The sequence below is a fragment of the Eublepharis macularius genome, chromosome 14 (assembly GCF_028583425.1).
Source record: "Eublepharis macularius isolate TG4126 chromosome 14, MPM_Emac_v1.0, whole genome shotgun sequence".
In the NCBI taxonomy this organism is placed as follows: domain Eukaryota; kingdom Metazoa; phylum Chordata; class Lepidosauria; order Squamata; family Eublepharidae; genus Eublepharis; species Eublepharis macularius.
The window spans coordinates 56,967,665-56,985,059 of NC_072803.1; the positions used below are offsets into that span (position 1 = coordinate 56,967,665).

Below are 17,395 nucleotides of genomic sequence, written 5' to 3' on the forward strand. Positions count from 1 at the left end.
CTGAGATCTGATGAGATCAGGCTCACTTGGGCTATCCAGGTCAGGTCAAAATGAAATTCTGCTCTCAAGTCATAGCTGACTTATGGCGACCCCTGGCAGGGTTTTCATGGCAAGAGACTATCAGAGGTGGTTTGCCATTGCCTGCCTCTGCAACCCTGGTCTTCACTGGAGGTCTCCCATCCAATTACTAAGCAAGGCCAACCCTGCTTAGCTTCTGAGATTTGACGAGATCAGGCTCTCTTGGGCTATCCAGGTCAGGGCCCACCACCCTGATACCACGTGACAATTCTAACACAGGGGTCTGCAGATCCACACCGCCCTCCAGCCACTCACCCGCATTCCCTGCAGTAGACACTTCGGTGAAATTAGGGCAGAAAACAGCATAGTCAAACTTGCATGGCTGAAAAGAGAAACACAACCATCAAGATTACAGAAAGGAGCAGAGAAATACAATCAAAGCGTCGACTTAAGAGATGTAGAAACAGACACAGTACAGAAACCATAGAAACCATAGAAACCAGTACAGAAACCACAGAAACCATAACCAGTTCAGACTTCTTCGCACGCGCCTGGAGGAGGAAAATCTTAAACCTCAATGCATAAAAATGTATGCCTCTAACCAGGGCTTTTTTTCTGGGAAAAGAGGTGGTGGAACTCAGTGGTGGAACTCAGGACCACACAATGACGTCACTTTGGGTCAGCTGGAACAAAGGGGGAACTTTAAAAAGTTTAAATCGCCCTTGTTGAAAATGGTCACATGGCCGGTGGCCCTGCCCCCTGATCTCCAGACAGGGGGGAGTTTAGATTGCCCTCTGCACTGCTGCACGGAGGGCAATCTAAACTCCTCTCTGTCTGGAGATCAGGGGGCGGGGCCACCGGCCATGTGACCATTTTCTAGAGGTGCCGGAACTCCGTTCCACCGCGTTCCAGCTGAAAAAAAGCCCTGCATCTAACCTTTCGGCGTATGGGATCAATGGAGAAGGTCAATTCTTCAAAAGAAACCCCCCCACTAAACTTCGAGATCTAGCAGGCAATACAAAAAAATCTGGTTTCAGTATTTCCAGATGCTGCATTTATTTCAAACTTCAGTTATGAACAACAATCTCTCTAAGCCAATTAACTTATTTTGAAAAATTGATTTCTGAGAGACAGCCAAATAGCAAAGGCATTTTCCCGCTCTACAAAAGATATGGGAAATACCGTTTGGAATAAACGCCCCACTTAGACTTTGAAATGCATGGCAAAAGAAAGGAACATAACTCTTGGTGAGCAAGAATGGGCACAACTATGAAACCGGTATTCACTCTGTCCACTTTGAACCTTAAAGAACCAGCACGCAAAATGATGAGTAAATGATATCTGATACCACTGAAATTAGACTGCATGTGGCCCTAAGACCCCAATTTGTGCCAGAAAGGCTGTGGCGGTATCAGTTCCTTAACAGGCAGCCCTCAACCGTGTTTTTAAATATTGCTTTCATTCATTTTATGATTATTACATTGAGTTCCTGCAAGGTAGAAAGGTGCTGGTGGCATTCCCCAAAATCTCAAAATTCTGGGGGGAGCATTAATTCAGATACATAACATCACCCTAGATAAGATCCTACTAAAAATGTCTACAGTTTTATTGGAAATGTTTGATCATAAAACAATACCCAAAATAAAATTGGAGCTCATTTCATTGCTCTTGGTAGCTGCTAAAACTCTCGTTGTAACATTGTGGAAAAAGAGAAAAATGACTAAAAAAAATTGTCTAAAAAAAACTGTAAGATTTGGGATCTCTTGATCTTGAACTAAGTTTCCTCCCAGCAGCAAATAAACAACAGGCACCTGAAACAGAGCTCCAACACGCTTTATTAAGTAAGCATATTTAGAGTATTTTAATCCCAGCATGCCTCAGCCCTATTCCTTTTATGGGGCAGGGCATGTCCAAGAACCGCCACCCCTGACTCCCATATGGGGCAGGAAACTATATTTTAAGTATTTCACCAACCACCCAAATGCTGTATGATGTGAGTACATAAATGCTCACTTAGCCAAATATGCCTATTTTGGAACACCACTGGTTATGGTTATTACTCCATCCTTCATAGTATTTTTTAAAATTTATTGTCGGTATAATGTGTTATTGTTACTGTTACTACTATTGATGAAGTTCACAATTATGACTCAAAGCTGAGATACGCATCTGTGTGGTTGAGGTGCGTGAAAAGAAGTGGCAGAGCTTCACCCTTCCAGCCCAACGACCGTAAGGAAAGAGGCTGGTGGCAGTGACCATAGTGTGTGTGCGTGCGTGTGTGAGCACTGCCCCTGCTTCTTGCAGCCCAGAAATGGGGTGAGGGTGGGGACTGGGAAAATTACGTGACGCGCTGGAGCGCTCTCTCTCCCCCCCGATCACAACAGCACCCTTCATATATCTGAAGACCCTTCTCTCCTGCTCTCAAGCTTCTCTTCTGCTGTCTTAAAATCAATTCCTTCACAGTTTTGCTTCCCAAGACGGAGCCTCAGGAATTACATTCATTTAACAGTTCTCCCTTTTCGCGGGTGCGTGTTATTGTAAGAGCACCAACTGGAGCACACATAACACCTACACTGTGCCAGCTGCATTGGTTGCCTGTGGAGTACCGGATCAGATTCAAGGTTTTGGTATTAACTTACAAAGTTCTAAGCAGACTGGGACTGGCATATCTGCGAGACCGCCTCTCCTCATATATGCTCTGGAGGACACTTCGGTCAGCAGAAAAACAACTATTGGTGGTCCCTGGCCCCAGGGAGGCCTGCCTGGCCTCAACCAGAGCCAGGGCTTTTTCAGTCCTGGCCCTGGCCTGGTGGAACTCTCTGTCCACTAAAACTGGAGCCCGGCAGGATTTGCTATCCTTGCAAGACAGAGATGTTCCACCAGGCATATGGCTGAGGCTGGACTAGGCCTCCGCCGACCTGCAGGAGGAGGAAGTGGTTGATTAAACCTCCCAGTAGATCTGTTCACCACCCTGTTTTCAACTGTCTTCAACTGCCGCTGCCTATTACACCCAAAGTGAAGCCAAATAAACAGCTGAGCAGGTACTGCTGCCCTCTTGGAAACTGTAACAGTACTGTTAACAAACTGGTTTTAAAATTGTTATAGTGTTTTAATGTTGTGTAAAACTGTATGAAATGACACTCTTATTGTGCTTTATAAATGATGTGATCTGCCCTTAGCAGATCTAATAATAAATAAATTAAATGATTTGAGTCCAGCAACACCAGGCAGCAAAGCACAAAGGGAGTTTCGCCTCGCTGCGACTCCCCCCGTGGAGGCCCCGCCCCAGGGCTCAAGCGGGCAAGGGCCAGCTCTCACCAGAAGCAACTTCAGCAGCGCAGCGGTGTCCCGGTCACCGGTCACGTTGAAAAGCAGCACCCGGAGCTCAGAGCCACTGCAAACAAAGGAAGGAAGACGGGACCCCCCATCAGCCGCCAGCTCAATGCACTTACAGCCTCAGGCTTCCATAACCGCTACCCTGCTGGATCCAACCGAAACAGCAGCCTTGCTAGATCCTGTACCCTGATCCAACAGTGGGCAGCCTCCAGTTCAAGAGGACGCCGTACCTCCCTACTGCCTCGAAATACACTTTCCATTCATCGTGGCTGAATAACCACTTTTCGCCCTTGCCCTCCATGAATTTGTCTGCCCCCTCCTTTTTGGAGGTCCACAAAGAGGCCGAGCCTTCATTTGCACCCCTCCTCTCTTGAGCGCACGAAGCCGCCTCGTACGGAATCAGTGTTAGTCCATCAATGTCAGTTTGGTCTCCTCCAGCAGGCAGTACCTACGACCTGAGCCTTTTAGCTGGAGGTGCCGGGGATTGAACCTGGGGACTTCCACGTGCCATGCAGATGCTCTACCCCTGAGCCACAGCCCCACCGCACTCAGCCTCAGCCTCTTCTGTCACAGAATTCACATTGGATGCTGTGCTTTTCGACCGCAGCCCAGGCCCATATCCCGTATGGCATACTACTAATCGCACAACTCTGCAACAAGGGCCCTAATCCATAGGGCTTCCATCCCCAAGCCCAGGGTCATGACACAGAAAGGCCGCATGCCCGCCACCCGCCCCTCCGCCCCTTACTCTCTGGGCTTCTCTTCATTGAGGGCAGACTGGTGAAACCAGCGCACACATGCATTGATGCTGCTGGTGGTGTGGGCACCATCGATGTACCACGTCACGGGGCCATGATGCAGAATTTGGTTTCGGCCAAGCCACTCTGTCGCCTGGAGGCCTGGGAGGAGAGAAGCAAAGGAAGAAGGGTCAGCTGAGCAGCTTCGCCCCACCAGATGAGACGCCCCAGATGGTGATTCCAAAATCAATGCAATGTTCCCTTTTTATTAGAACCAATTAAATAGCATGCACGCTTCGGATTTTGCCAGAACTCTTCATCAAACTGGGTATTCCTCCCCCCGCAAAAAAAGAAGAGTGGAAAGCAAGAGAGATATGGGGGCACGACATGGAGGTTCCAAATCTGCACTTGGGAATATGAGGCGTGTTGCAAACATAACAAGATGGCATTGTGCTGAGTGCAAAACAGATTTTAAGTTGCACCAAAGCCATCTGAGACAAAGGAGAAACGGCAATTCCCTTCCGAGAATATATAAAAGCCACGAGTTAATCTCTCCAGGTCCCTTGCAAGGCAAAGAGTGAAAGAAAAGCAAGCCTTTATATACTTGGCAAATCTCTGGTTTCTCCCCACAGGTGTGCAATTCAAAGAATGTTTGTTTATTAAAATAATCTACCCTGTTTATTCAGCATGAAGTCTTTTTAAAACACAAGACAAAAAAAGGTGTCAATAATACCGAAAGCATAAACGAGCCCAGCAGCAACAAAAAGCATTGCTTAAAAAAGAAGAGGAAACAAAAATTAAAGAGATCCTGAGAGGGCGTGTGCCAACTTTCCCTGGCACTTAAAGGTTATCAGATAGGGCAGGAAGCCCAGCCCCCCCCCGCAAAAAGGCAAATCTCCCTGGCATTTCAGCTCAAAGGAGAGAATGTGGAGAAGGGCCTACAGAAGAACACTGCTAGTGCACCCTTCTCCCCACACCTTAAATGGGCTCCATCTTTAACAAACGGAGACGGTGACTCTTTGAAGTAGAACCGTACATTAAGGATCCCTCCTTCGATTTAAGTCCATATGAAAATTCCAACTGTACGCCAAAAGGTAATCTCAGAGGTTGCTCCCAGCGCTGCCTCAGTAACTGCTGTAAGATTCTGGAGGTGGTACCTGGGGAGGGGAGGATATGGTGCTGCTTCTGGGTGACACTCTAGGCTGCCTCCTCTAGTCTCTGTGGTGTTTACCATAAAGACTATGGGGAATTGCTAGAGAGTTGCTACGTGGAGGCATTTTTTTCTCCTGCTCTTCAATTCCTCAGGGGTGGGATCCTGGGGCTGGGCAAATAGGAGGCCCAAATGGCGCAGACTTAATCACTGCAAAGTATCTTACGTTTTAAAACGTATTGTTACCACTGCCTTAAGAACCGGGTAGGTTAAAAAAGCTTTGATCCTTGGTACAAAAGTGCAGATTCCACAGCACAGGAACTAGGAACTACTTCTCTTAAGCTTTCCTTTATAAACTTAAAAAAAATAAAAACCTCCAAAGCTTTAAAGGGTGGAAGATATTTGGATACAAATTTCGGTGCCAATCACTGGATTCCCCTTTCACACACAAAACACAACAGATACAAGGTTAACCCTTTGGGAGATTGGCCAATCCGCTTGGCCAGTCACAAGATGGAAAAGCTTTCAGGGGTTAAGATCCAGCAGCAGAGCAGCCAAAGGAGGCGGCGAGAGAGCCAGCGTGCAAACAAACAGCCTCTCTGTTGACGGAGGCAGGAGCAGAGTCCGCAGATCTGACTTGGCAACCATCATCAAATTCAGAGCTGGTTCAGTTTGGGGTTACTTATTTTAAATAAGAAAGCAAGATCTGTGCAGCACCTTACAAATTCAGACATTGCATCTAACCAATGTTTTCTGTAACCCACACAAAGGTCCAAAGCGGCTTGTCTGATTTTTCTTTCAGTTTTGCTTTCCCAGTTTGATGGTTCAGGAAGCTCTAGAGGGCAAACCGTGGTTTGCAAAGCTTTCTTCAGGGTAGGTTTAGGTGAGTTGTTGTGCTGGTCTGCAGTGGGTCAGTAGGACTGGAGACCAGTGGCACCTTACAGCCCTAATGCTGCTGGATCTGAACCCCTGAAAGCATGCCATCTTCTGACCTGCCAAGTGGATTGGCCAATCCCCCAAAGGGTTAACCCTGTATCTGTTGTTTTGTGTGGGAAGGATCAAAATTTTCTGACGAAGAGAGCTGTGATTCTCGAAAGCTTATGCTGCAGTAAAGTTGGTTCGTCTTAAAGGTGCCACTGGACTCCTCTTTTCGATTTTGCTACTACAGACTAACACGGCTAACTCCTCTGGATCTATGATGATGATAGTATATCTACATACCACCCTTCCGGACAGATGAGTGCTAAAACATAAAGTCCTTATTTGGTCTGAAACCCAAACGGATTTTAAAAAAAACTACAAACAAGAGATGGCAGGTTTTAACTTTGAGGAAAATGTCCCCATAGGAATCTTCACCTTAACATTACAAAATTCCTAAGGCAACTTACACTTTTCCAAGACCATGGACTTCAACAGACTTAAAAGGGTGTAACTCTCCTTAGGACTGCTCTGTCAGTTTCTTCCATCAGGTTTTACAGTGAGAGAGGAAGCCAGGGTTCCTTATGGTGGCCTTGGGTGACACCATTAAATCTCTGTATCCGTATTTGTTCTGCCCCTTTGCTTTCTATCTGATCTAACCACTCAGGACAGATTTTTTGACGTCACTAACGAAACAAAGGCTTGTTGCTGTTTTGATTGCTAGCAGGAGCAACGCGCTCTGGGCCAAAACTGTTTGCCAAGTCAAGGACAGCAGCAACACATGAGGAGACAGGAGAGACTGGCCTGTAATCTCTTTCCAAATTAAAGCAGGTACGCCAGAGCAGAGAAGAGAACAGCCTTACCTTGCACCATGGGCTCCCCAGGCCTGAAGACGGGGGCCAACGGAGGAGGCCTCTTTGCAGGCAGCTCAGGATTGGGCCACGGGTCCCTCAACTCACCGATATCTGTCCAGACACAGGAACAGCCCCCCCACCCATGAGTTAGGCTGGAGAACAAAGATGACATCCCAACGGAATGCCTAAGTAGTCTGGTCACCTCCACGAAACAAACGAGATGATCAGGTGGTGGAACAGCGCTCTTCAGAGAACACCTGCCTCAAAGGCCTGCACCACCCTTCGACGGTTTTACCTCAGTTTCATTTGATATTGGTCACACCCACCCACCCCCCAAAAGCCCTCTAAAAATTTAGGACAAAGGTGAAAGAAGCATTTTGTAGAATTTGATTTCTGGCAATTCTTCAGTGTCGCATAGAGTTGGTATATAAACTATGACCAAACATATAGGGTTTCAGAAAAGATTACATCAAGGTAATATAAGTAGAACACTCTGAATGTTTAGGAAAATGCACGGTATAAATGCGCATCGTTATCCCAGTGATTCAGCGGCTGCTTTTTTCTGCGGGTGCTTTGCAACTTCAACATTTAAAACATTTTTAAAAATATAAATGACACATTGTTATTTTGAATGTAAGGAAGCCATAGGGGAGAGGGAGTAGGAAGACTCAATACTTTTACGGTAATCAAAAATTTGAAGTCCTTTTAGGGACAAGGTAGCTGGGATTTTCCAGCTTTATATCCAGGGCTTTTTTTCTGGGAAAAGAGGTGGCGGAACTCAGTGAGTTGCCCTCAGAGAAAATGGTCACATGGCTGGTGGCCCCGTCCCGTTCTCCAGACAGAAGGGAGTTGAGATTGCCCTCCGTGCCAGGCACCCTTGCCTCCTGCCTGATCCAGCTCCATCGAAGACCCGCTCCCTGCATCAAAAAGGCCGTCAGAATCGAGCCCAGAAACAGGACAGAGCTCCCTCAAGTCTAGAACCTTCTCCCCACAGATGGAGCTGCTCTGTCAGCCAATTTTGGCAGAAAAGCGGTATTAAAGGGTTGACAAATAACTGCTTGCCATTTGTATCGCACTTGTAAATAATTAAAATTCATTTTGCACAGGATCAGCGCTCGACCCTTCCTGACCCAGAACGCCACTGAACGGCCAGCATCGGAGGAAGTCTTGTGGCATCAGAGCCATAGGACAGGGAGAGCATGAATGAGACCTCATCATAGTTAAGGCCAGACTGCAGGCAAGGGAAAAGAAATTGGCTCCTTATTTATGCAGTCTTTGATTGGTTTTTATCTGTTTAATATGTAATTTTAAATTTTTGTATTTATATACCTGCTGTGAGCCGTCCCGAGCCTGTGCGTGGGGAGGGCAGGATATAAATCTAATTATAAACATAAACGTCAGCTGAGCCCGGGAGCTATACGATAGTGAGGAACACGCCAAGGGTCAGAGGCACAGAGGAATCCTCTCCACCCATCCTGAGGCTGCTCTCAGCACGCATGCAGAGAGGCAGGAAATATGGCATGCATGCTCTCTATACATGCAACCTAGCAGCGATTCTTATTCTTTTAGCTTGTGACCTAACAGATGGGAATTTGTGATCCGCCTGAGGGTCCCAATCCATGGGCTAAAGATCATTTTGCTGTAATCTTTACCAACTACCCAAAAAGTGTCAATGGCAAAGTTAGCCTAAGACCCAACAGCCCTGCCAAGGAGGCCACGTACCATCTGACACTCAATTTCTCCCTCTTTTTAATTGTATAATTAGAGGTGCCAGAGATGGACCTTGGGGCTTTCTCAGCACAAAACACACACTCTAGCACTACGTTTCACCCCTCACCCAGCCAGATGCATGCCCAGGTGTACTGACAGCCAGTATAGTATAAACATTAGAGGGTTGGACTAGACTTAGGGACACCTGAGTTCAAAGCTGACTCACAAGCCCTTCCCATGTCGACCTACACCACTAACTCAGGCTCCAGCTTCCTACAGCAGCCAACCAGAGATTTCTAGGAAGACCCAAAGCAAGAAATGAAGGCCTCTTTCACCTTTGACCCCACCTCCCCCAAACACTATGGATACCCAAAGCAGTATTGCTCCTGAGGCTCCCTTCAGCTACTGAGTGCAATATTATTTATTTCAGTTTAAAATATTTTTATTGCACCATGCCCCCCAAAAGGCTCAAGTAGTTATTGATAGACTCCTAATTCCTGATTTCCCTTTTAAAGCTATCCACCACGCTTGGTCCTTGGAAATGTGCCCCATACCAAACACCCCAAAGAGCGAGCCATCGCCTCTTACCCAGATACCCCTTCCGCTCCAACCACATGCGGGCAAGCTGCAGGGCCAGAGAGGCGTTTGAACGCTGATGGTCACCCGCCAACCCCAGCTGAAGAGGCCTGTCTTCCTTTTCAAAGGCGTCCAGGTCTGGGCACAGGTAGAGAGAGCACTGCAAAAGAAAGGCCTGCTGGTGAACTATGCCAGCCAGACTGGAAATCCTGGAAGGAGAAAGAGTTCATGGCCAGGGAGGGGAAGGATTCAGACTTGGGGATGGGTGGAACCTTCCAAGCCCGGACGACCCAGGTAACCTAAACCTATTTATGCTTCCAGCTCTAAGAATACTGGGGTCTATGGATGGGCAAAGGACACATCTACCGTGCATAAAACTTCTTACCGAGTTCCTCTGGGCTTGCTCCTTCAGAACTTCCAGGGGCCTTTCTGGTTGTGGTACCGTGAATGCTGGCACTCCTGGCTGCAAGCAAAGCCAAGAAATGAACAGGGAGCAACCTGACTGTATCGCTTGCAATTTAAAGGAGAGTGGGTGGGAAAAGCTGCTATCTGGAGTTGTACAATTCAGAATTCCACCACCCAAAGTCTGTGTTACGCGTAGAGCGTTACCTTGAAGATTCCCCCTTTCTGCCAGGCAATCTTTTCAATGGTGTCCCCTAGGATGCTGGTGTGGTCAATGCCCAGAGACGAGACTCCACACACAACAGGTTTCCTATAAAAAGGGGATACCGAAGGAGCATGAGAACACGTCATCTATTTGGCTCAGATAACTTGACGCGTGTAGAACTTGGTAGAACGGACCATTTAGCGAGTGCAGCGGTCAATGCACTTCCATTCTCTACTTGCCAAAGTGCTGCTCAGGTATCTAGCCTACAAAGGAGTTAGGGCTGCTACAAGCCTTTCCACTGTCCTCAGGAAACCAGAGGGATGTCCCCAAGCTACACTAGCAGGGCTCAGCTCCAAAAGAAGCATGCAGGGCCAGTCGGGGGCTTGGAAAACCACCCCAGGCTGTGACACCGATATGGAAGGACTGGAGAGCAATGGTACAGCAAGCAACTGATGCTATTGTAAGAAGGCTGTCCAACAGTTTCTCAATAAAGGAGGCAGCCAGCGTTTCGATCCGCCTACCTGATGATGTTGGTGCAATCGTAGGCGCCTCCGATGCCGACTTCCACAACTGCCAGGTCTACCTTGAGACGAACACAAAGGCACATCAGCAGAGCTTCGGGAAGACTTTCCTAACACCTTCTGCAGGAGCTGCAAGATCCCCTTATGTCAGACTGCTTCTGGATGTTGATCTGGAGAGGGGCTGCCTCCAAGTATTATTTCTTAGCTGATCAATTACCATCTGTTTTAGAACTTTAGGATGGTGATGAGATATAGCATAACGATATTATTTTACTGCATTCCGATGTTATTCAGCTTTCTCCTAGGTGGTGGAGAGTGCCATCAAGTCGTAGCTGACTTACGGTGACCCCTGCTGGGGTTTTCAAGGCAAAGAGACTAACAGAGGTGGTTTGCCGTTGTCTGCCTCTGCATACTGACCCTGGTCATCTTTGGAGGTCTTCCATCCAATTACTGACCAAGGCCAACCCTGCTTAGCTTCTGAGATCTGATGAGATCCTAGGTAAAGTGGTCTGTAATTCTTTTACCTACAGCAAAAAAGTAGTTGGGATAGTCCCAGTGGCTCTGAGAACAAAGCTACAAACCAGAAAGTCTCCAATCTAAATCTCTCCTCTGCCACAAACTCACCAAATTACCGCAAGGCAAGTCACTTGCTCTCAACCCCAAATATTTTAATATGAGAACGATACTTTCCAACCTTACAGAGTTGTAAGGGATTGCAATGATCAGGTATGTCAAATACCTTAACACTTCAAACGAGCTACGTATTATTGTTGTTGTTACTTTTATTATTGTTGTTATCACTTCTATTATTATTATTATTGGAAAGCCCATCAGTCAAGCAGAGGAAAGCACAAGAGGGTGCCATACCTTTTCCTGCAAGAAAACATGGAAAGCCATGATGGTCAGAAAGCGGAAATATGCTGGCATAGCGGCTTGCTCAGAATCCTGTGAAGAAAGCAGAATGGTTAGGAGGCCACACTTTAATGGCATTTATTCTAATATCATGAGTCTTAATTGTAAGCTGCCTTGAGCAAAATAGACAGCATAAAAATATTCTAAGTACATAAATAAAAATGTCTATCCAAACTGCAAATGACGACTCCCGCATTCTATCTCTAGCCTCCAGAAATCAACTATGTTGGATTTTCACAAGGTACAAGTCCTGGGCTCATTTCAGAAACTTATAAATATCCATGCTCAGTTTCAAAGCCACGGGCTAGAATGGTGTTTTAACTCTACCAATTGCAAAGGAAAATAAAAAATTAAAGTTAAGAGGATGATGGGAGCTGCCAAAAAGTGCACTCAAATATTCAGTGTTTCAACTGCAGACAATCAAAAAGTAAGAGCAGTGTTGAACAGGTTTAAGGCAAATATCCTCTGCCATAAATCCAGTTCCACAGTTTCAGGACCAGAAGCCTAGCTCACACATCCTGGAAAATGAGCGGGTAAAGAATTATAAAGTGAAAGACTCACCTGCACCTCTGTAGGTGATGAAACCACATTTTGAAATGCTCACCTAATGTACATACAAAATTACAATTTCCCACAAACAGAAAACTAACATGCAATGGATCAGCAAGGCTAGAACTTTTGTTCCTGACGTATTACTATTTTTGTAAGGATTTTTTTTAACGTGGCGAGCATTCAAAATTGATGTCTGCCACTTACAAACTGAAATGGTGTTGTTCATGCTAACATCTTATCCTTCTTCAGTTTGGTGTAGTGGTTAAGAGCGTGGAACTCTAATCTGGAGAGCCGGGTTTGATTCCCCACTCCTCCACTTGAAGCCAGCTGGGTGACCAGTCACAGGGCCAAGCTACACATGATGAATGACACTTGAACAGCAAGTGAATTTCTCCCTGTTCACTTGCCCTCCACTCAATCCACTTGCCATTCAAGTGTCATTCGTCATGTGTAGCTTGGCCCTCAGCTTCTCAGAGCTCTCTCAGCCCCACCCACCTCACAGGGTGATTGTTGTGGGGACAATAACAACATACTTCGTAAACTGCGTGAGTGGGTGTTAAGTCATCCTGAAGGGCAGTATATAAATCGAATGTTATTATTATTATTATTCATGTGAGAACCAGGCCTTAGGTTAGGACCCAAGAGACCAAGCAGAAAATGTATTATTTTATAGAAGAATAACAAGATTAATCTGACAAACCAAACAAATATAAATAAGTAAAAGCCGACTAAAACTTAACTGACAAGAACAGACTCTTGGTATCTGTTTTTTTTGTTGCTGTTGTTGATAAAAACGAACAAAAATGGATGAATGGGAGGAAGTTATTTCTTATATTTTTACTGTTAGCCACCACCACAAAAAAGCCCATTCCATTCACCTTGGTCTCCTCCAACTGGTTATACACCTGCCAGAAGTATTTGCTGAAGAGTTCCTTGCTGATGGGCTGCCCATTAATCCGAATCCTCTCACGTACCTGGACCAAATGTGGAGAGCTGAGAGGCAAGAATGTGCAAGACAAATTAAATCTGGCCCCCAAACCAGTACCCCTTTCCCCTGCCCAAAGAGGCCAGACAAATGAGCACAGCCAGCCCTCCCCCTCAAGCCCTTTAGACTCTTCTTTGCAGCCCTATTTATTTATTTATTTGTTTGATTTATAGCCTGCCCTCCCTGCGAACGGGCTCAGGGCAGGTTACAGTAAAATGCTCAATGAGCATTAAAACATATAGATACATTTAAAAACCAAAAAACACCACAAATACATACAAAACAGCATTTCGGATGGCGAGCCCCCTCCAATTCCCCCAATCATGGGATAAAACAAAGCAGAACAGGAGGGGTGGGGTGGGGGCCACAGTTAATAATAACCTGGTGACTGTGCTTATAGGGAGGCAGATGATTCCGTTGCCCCCCTAGCGGGAGACCAGTAGGGAGGCTCCTAAAACGATCCAAGACTGGCCTCGACCGAACGCCTGGCGGAACATCTCTGTCTTACAGGCACTCCAAAAAGATATAAGAAACTCCCAACAAATTTACAATACAAGCTTGGTTGGCTGGTATTAGCAGGAAGGAGGAGGAGGAGGAGGAACTCTACCCCCTGTATTTGCTATTATATTTTTATCTCAAGGAGTTCAGGGCACCAAAGATTGTTCTTGCCTCCTGCATTTTATCCTCCTGATAATCCTGCGAGGAAAGTCGGGCTATGATCACCCAGCAAACTTGACAGCTAAGAGAGGATTTGAAACTGGGACTCTCTGATGTTAGTCCCACTCTAACCACGCGGCTCTACAGCACTGGTTAGCATGCTCCTTGAGCTCCAGCCAGCTTTTGAGAGACAGAGATTTCTAACCATCTAGTAGATTGAAAACGTACTTATTATTAAGCGGGAGAAGATTATGTTTGCTAAAGAAGAAGGTAGGATTAAATTGTTTGTCTTAAATGCTGATTTTAAGATTAATGTAAACAAAATACAATGTTCTGTCCGTCTGAAAATTTGCAGGAAAAATGTAGTGTCTTTATAAATAAAAAGGTTTAAACAAAATCCACAAGGTAGCTGGAGATGAAGCAGAACAACAAACCACGATTTTTTTCTTGCCTACACTCACAGTTTGGAACTGTGTTTTGCAGGAAAAAACAACAAAACAAAAAGCTTCTATTTTTAGTTTTGGCCAATTTGGACATTGTGAGAAACTGAAGTTTTTCAACAATCCACAGAACTTCAATAAGCAAGCTGTGCTGAAGGGCAAGAGAGTGCAACGACTTCCAGGGCTTTCTCTTACAACAAACAAACCATGGTTTATTTGATGCATCTGAACTGAGTCACAGTCAAAGGCTACATGGCCGAAATTAAATGCAATTCCCCAACTTCTGAAGCCGAGAAAGTCCCAGTCAGGCTATTCTTCAAGGGCAACGATGATCACTTACCTATAAAAACCAGTCTTCAAGCCAAAGTTGCGTAGAATACGTTCCGTGAAGGCACACACTGAACCCTGAGGCAGAAGAAGACGGCAAAGGTTACCAAACAGCTGAAGCCAACAAGACAAGTTGCCACTTTTCCCAAAGGAAGGCATGGCACATGCAGTGTTGTGTATTCTTGGGGCACTGTAGCTGATTAATAGGCACCAAGTGAACATTTCCACACAGTAAGACATCTGAGTAAAGCAACTCTCCACTGCAATTCACGCACAGCACCGGGGAAAAACAACAGGGGCTACAACAGATCCTGCAGGTGGTTAAATCACTGAAATGCCAATATACTCAGAATTGTATGTGGCCAGGGTGCGGATTGGAGGGAGGGGGCAAACTGTGCACAAAGTCAGTTTAAAGCCACTGGCAACCCTCAAACTGGAAATGGTCAGCTCCTGACAGATTCATAACTCTCCCCTGCACTACTAACCACTGCTTGCCTCGGAGCATATACACCATTTTCCAGTTAAAAAAATCCCATTTAGCTCATCTTCTCATTTCAATAAGGTAATAGGTCCATTTTGCCCTGACCTGGATAGCCCAGGTGAGCCTGTTATCGTCAAATCTCAGAAGCTAAGCAGGGTCGGCCTTGGTTAGTAATTGGATAGGAGACCTCCAATGAAGACCAGGGTTGCAGAGGCAGGCAATGGCAAACCACCTCTGCTAGTCTCTTGCCATGAAAACCCCACCAGGGGTCACCATAAGTCAGCTATGACTTGAGGGCACTCTCCACCAACAATAGGTTCATTTTACACTCCGGGTGGAAAGGCAAATAATCACTTTGCCCACAGTCGAACAAAGAGCATGTAGACTGAAAGCATTATGGGGAAAAACTTGAACCCAAGTCCACGCTGGAGGATCTAGCAAGCCGACACTGTCCCAGGTTTGAGCATTCTTCCCCAAATTCAGCACCTCTTCAGCCCCTCCTATTTCCCCCTCGTATCAAGACTTCGTACATAGGTCTAGCACAGTTTTAACCCACACTTCTTGCAAGGAGTTCAGGGTGACGTACGTGGTTTGCTCTTCCCCATTTTGTCTCACAATAACCCTGTGAGGTAGGTCAAGTTGACGATATATGACTGCCCCCATAGGTATCCAATCAAGCTTTAGGGCAGTGTGGAGATCTGAACTCCAGCCTCTCAGATCCAAGGCCAGCACTCATAACCACTGTGCACCACTCTCTCCCATCACACCTCCAAAACTGTTCTCCTGCACGCATTTATTCCTGCCCCCCACAGCCCATTTATTTACCTTGCCCTTTGTTCCAGTGACGTGAATTATGTTCAGCTGGTCCAGATCTTCGACCTGCCCAGAGGTGAATGAACCTATTGGTTTAGTTTGTCAGATACCGGCCCATTCCGCTCCTCCCCAACAACAGTTCATCTGCAGTAACAGACCCTACACCCTATCACGCCAGAACAAGAAAGATCACAACGGGTGGCCGCTGGCAAGGCTACCGAGCCTCTCACCTTTAACCCGCTGCGTTCCAAAAACCCTTTCATCGCTTCCAGCTGCGCCTGCGGGTCTCCTCGCTCGCGCTTCACCTGTTCCAGGTAGCTGGCATTCGTCTGAAGGGTATTGAGAGTCCGAATGGCATCCTAGAACGAGAGCAGACACAAGCTGATTTGCATTCGCTTAAAGACAGTGGATCAATCTAGCACCCGGGACTGGTAGAAAGGATACCCCACCCCCTGCTCTCCAGCATAACCTTTACATTCCCCAAATCTTGCACTTTCAAGGATGGGAAACCTGGAAAAGAGATGCAGCTGTCCGTGGTTCTAGATTGTCCCTGCCTACTCCATTGGTGGCGGGAAGGGGGGAGAATTGAAGACGGTAAGTTCTTGTCTTAAAGCTCCCGTCCATCTGCAGCCAGAGAGTGTTAGTAACTCTCTCCAGTGTTAAATGTTCAACTTCAGGCTTCTCTAGAGAGGAATTTGCCCTCCCCAAACTAGATGACCACACGTGGTTGGCATCCATTCCTCTAAATCAAACAAATATTGGGTGGTGGTGGGAAGATAAAGACCTTCTCTGGCTTATGACCCTGTTTTTGTTACACAGGGCAACAAACAGGCTCACCAGAGGGAAAACACCCTCCTCCAATTTATTAGGGACAGTTGTCTTACATGTTTGCAGGCTCAAAGAACCAGCTCAGTGAAAATGTATGAACAGCATACTTCCCGCCAAATTATAATCTAGTTGGTTTTAGGCTAAAAGTAGCACAGAAGCCTTGCAGGATCGACTTGTGTGATCCATCCCTACAGGAAGACAAGGGCCTTCCTGTACGGCTGGCAGAAGGTCCCCCCCCCTGAAAAAATAATCCACGTCTTGGAAGAACATTACCACCAATTTGCTAAACACTGCAGAGGAACACCTCTCACATTCAAACCAACTTAGATCTCACGTTAATTACAGAAGTAATGAAGTTTCCTGGCGTTTCCACTGCTGAGGTTTCTATGGATACTTTTCAGTTAGCATAACCTGGGAACAGAACACTCAGAGGTCTGAGATGTTTATCTGATACTTGTTTTTCCTGTCTAATAAAACCTGCCAGGAATCCGCTATCCAAGTGAATACAATAAGTAGTGCATCACTGATAGAAGGGTCCATTCCCTCGTTCTTTAAACGAAGTAGTGATAAGGTTGGTTTTCAAAAAGTCAATCTTAGAACCATCCAACTTGAATAATAATAAGCCTATATGTAACCTGCCATTCTTAAGTAAAAGGTTGGATCCTACCGGTTTTTCCACTCATTCTTACCCTCCCTCTCTGCAACCTCAGCTCTGCAAGTTTTTGTCTATGCAGGTCCCATGATCCCCAACACAACCTTTGCAGTCATCTAAAGAGAACCCTCTTTCACAAGCAGTAAAGCTGGTGGGATCCAACCAAGATTCTGGAGAATGCAATGGCTCTCAAGGACAGGTATGTGTATTTATTTGTTTGTTTGTTTAATTTGATTTCTAAGCCTCCCTCCCCACAAGCGAGCTTAGGGCAGGTTACAACTAGACATGGGCACGAAATGTAAAAAGCCTGAAATGAAAGTT

General features: G+C 46.1%; 1 protein-coding gene across 1 annotated transcript in view; it reads right to left on the reverse strand.

Moving 5' to 3' along the window:
- FPGS (folylpolyglutamate synthase) overlaps positions 1 to 17,395 on the reverse strand; it is a 31,313-nt gene that overhangs the window by 2,460 nt on the left and 11,458 nt on the right. The window contains exons 2-14 of the mRNA XM_054998480.1: positions 15,825 to 15,953; positions 15,607 to 15,660; positions 14,314 to 14,378; positions 12,770 to 12,884; positions 11,295 to 11,372; positions 10,428 to 10,489; positions 9,909 to 10,011; positions 9,685 to 9,762; positions 9,312 to 9,459; positions 7,023 to 7,124; positions 4,103 to 4,253; positions 3,337 to 3,412; positions 334 to 400 (exon numbers count right to left, since the gene is read on the reverse strand). Of these exons, the coding sequence (XP_054854455.1) occupies positions 334 to 400; positions 3,337 to 3,412; positions 4,103 to 4,253; positions 7,023 to 7,124; positions 9,312 to 9,459; positions 9,685 to 9,762; positions 9,909 to 10,011; positions 10,428 to 10,489; positions 11,295 to 11,372; positions 12,770 to 12,884; positions 14,314 to 14,378; positions 15,607 to 15,660; positions 15,825 to 15,953 (1,228 nt within the window). The remainder of the gene's footprint in view (positions 1 to 333; positions 401 to 3,336; positions 3,413 to 4,102; positions 4,254 to 7,022; positions 7,125 to 9,311; positions 9,460 to 9,684; positions 9,763 to 9,908; positions 10,012 to 10,427; positions 10,490 to 11,294; positions 11,373 to 12,769; positions 12,885 to 14,313; positions 14,379 to 15,606; positions 15,661 to 15,824; positions 15,954 to 17,395) is intronic.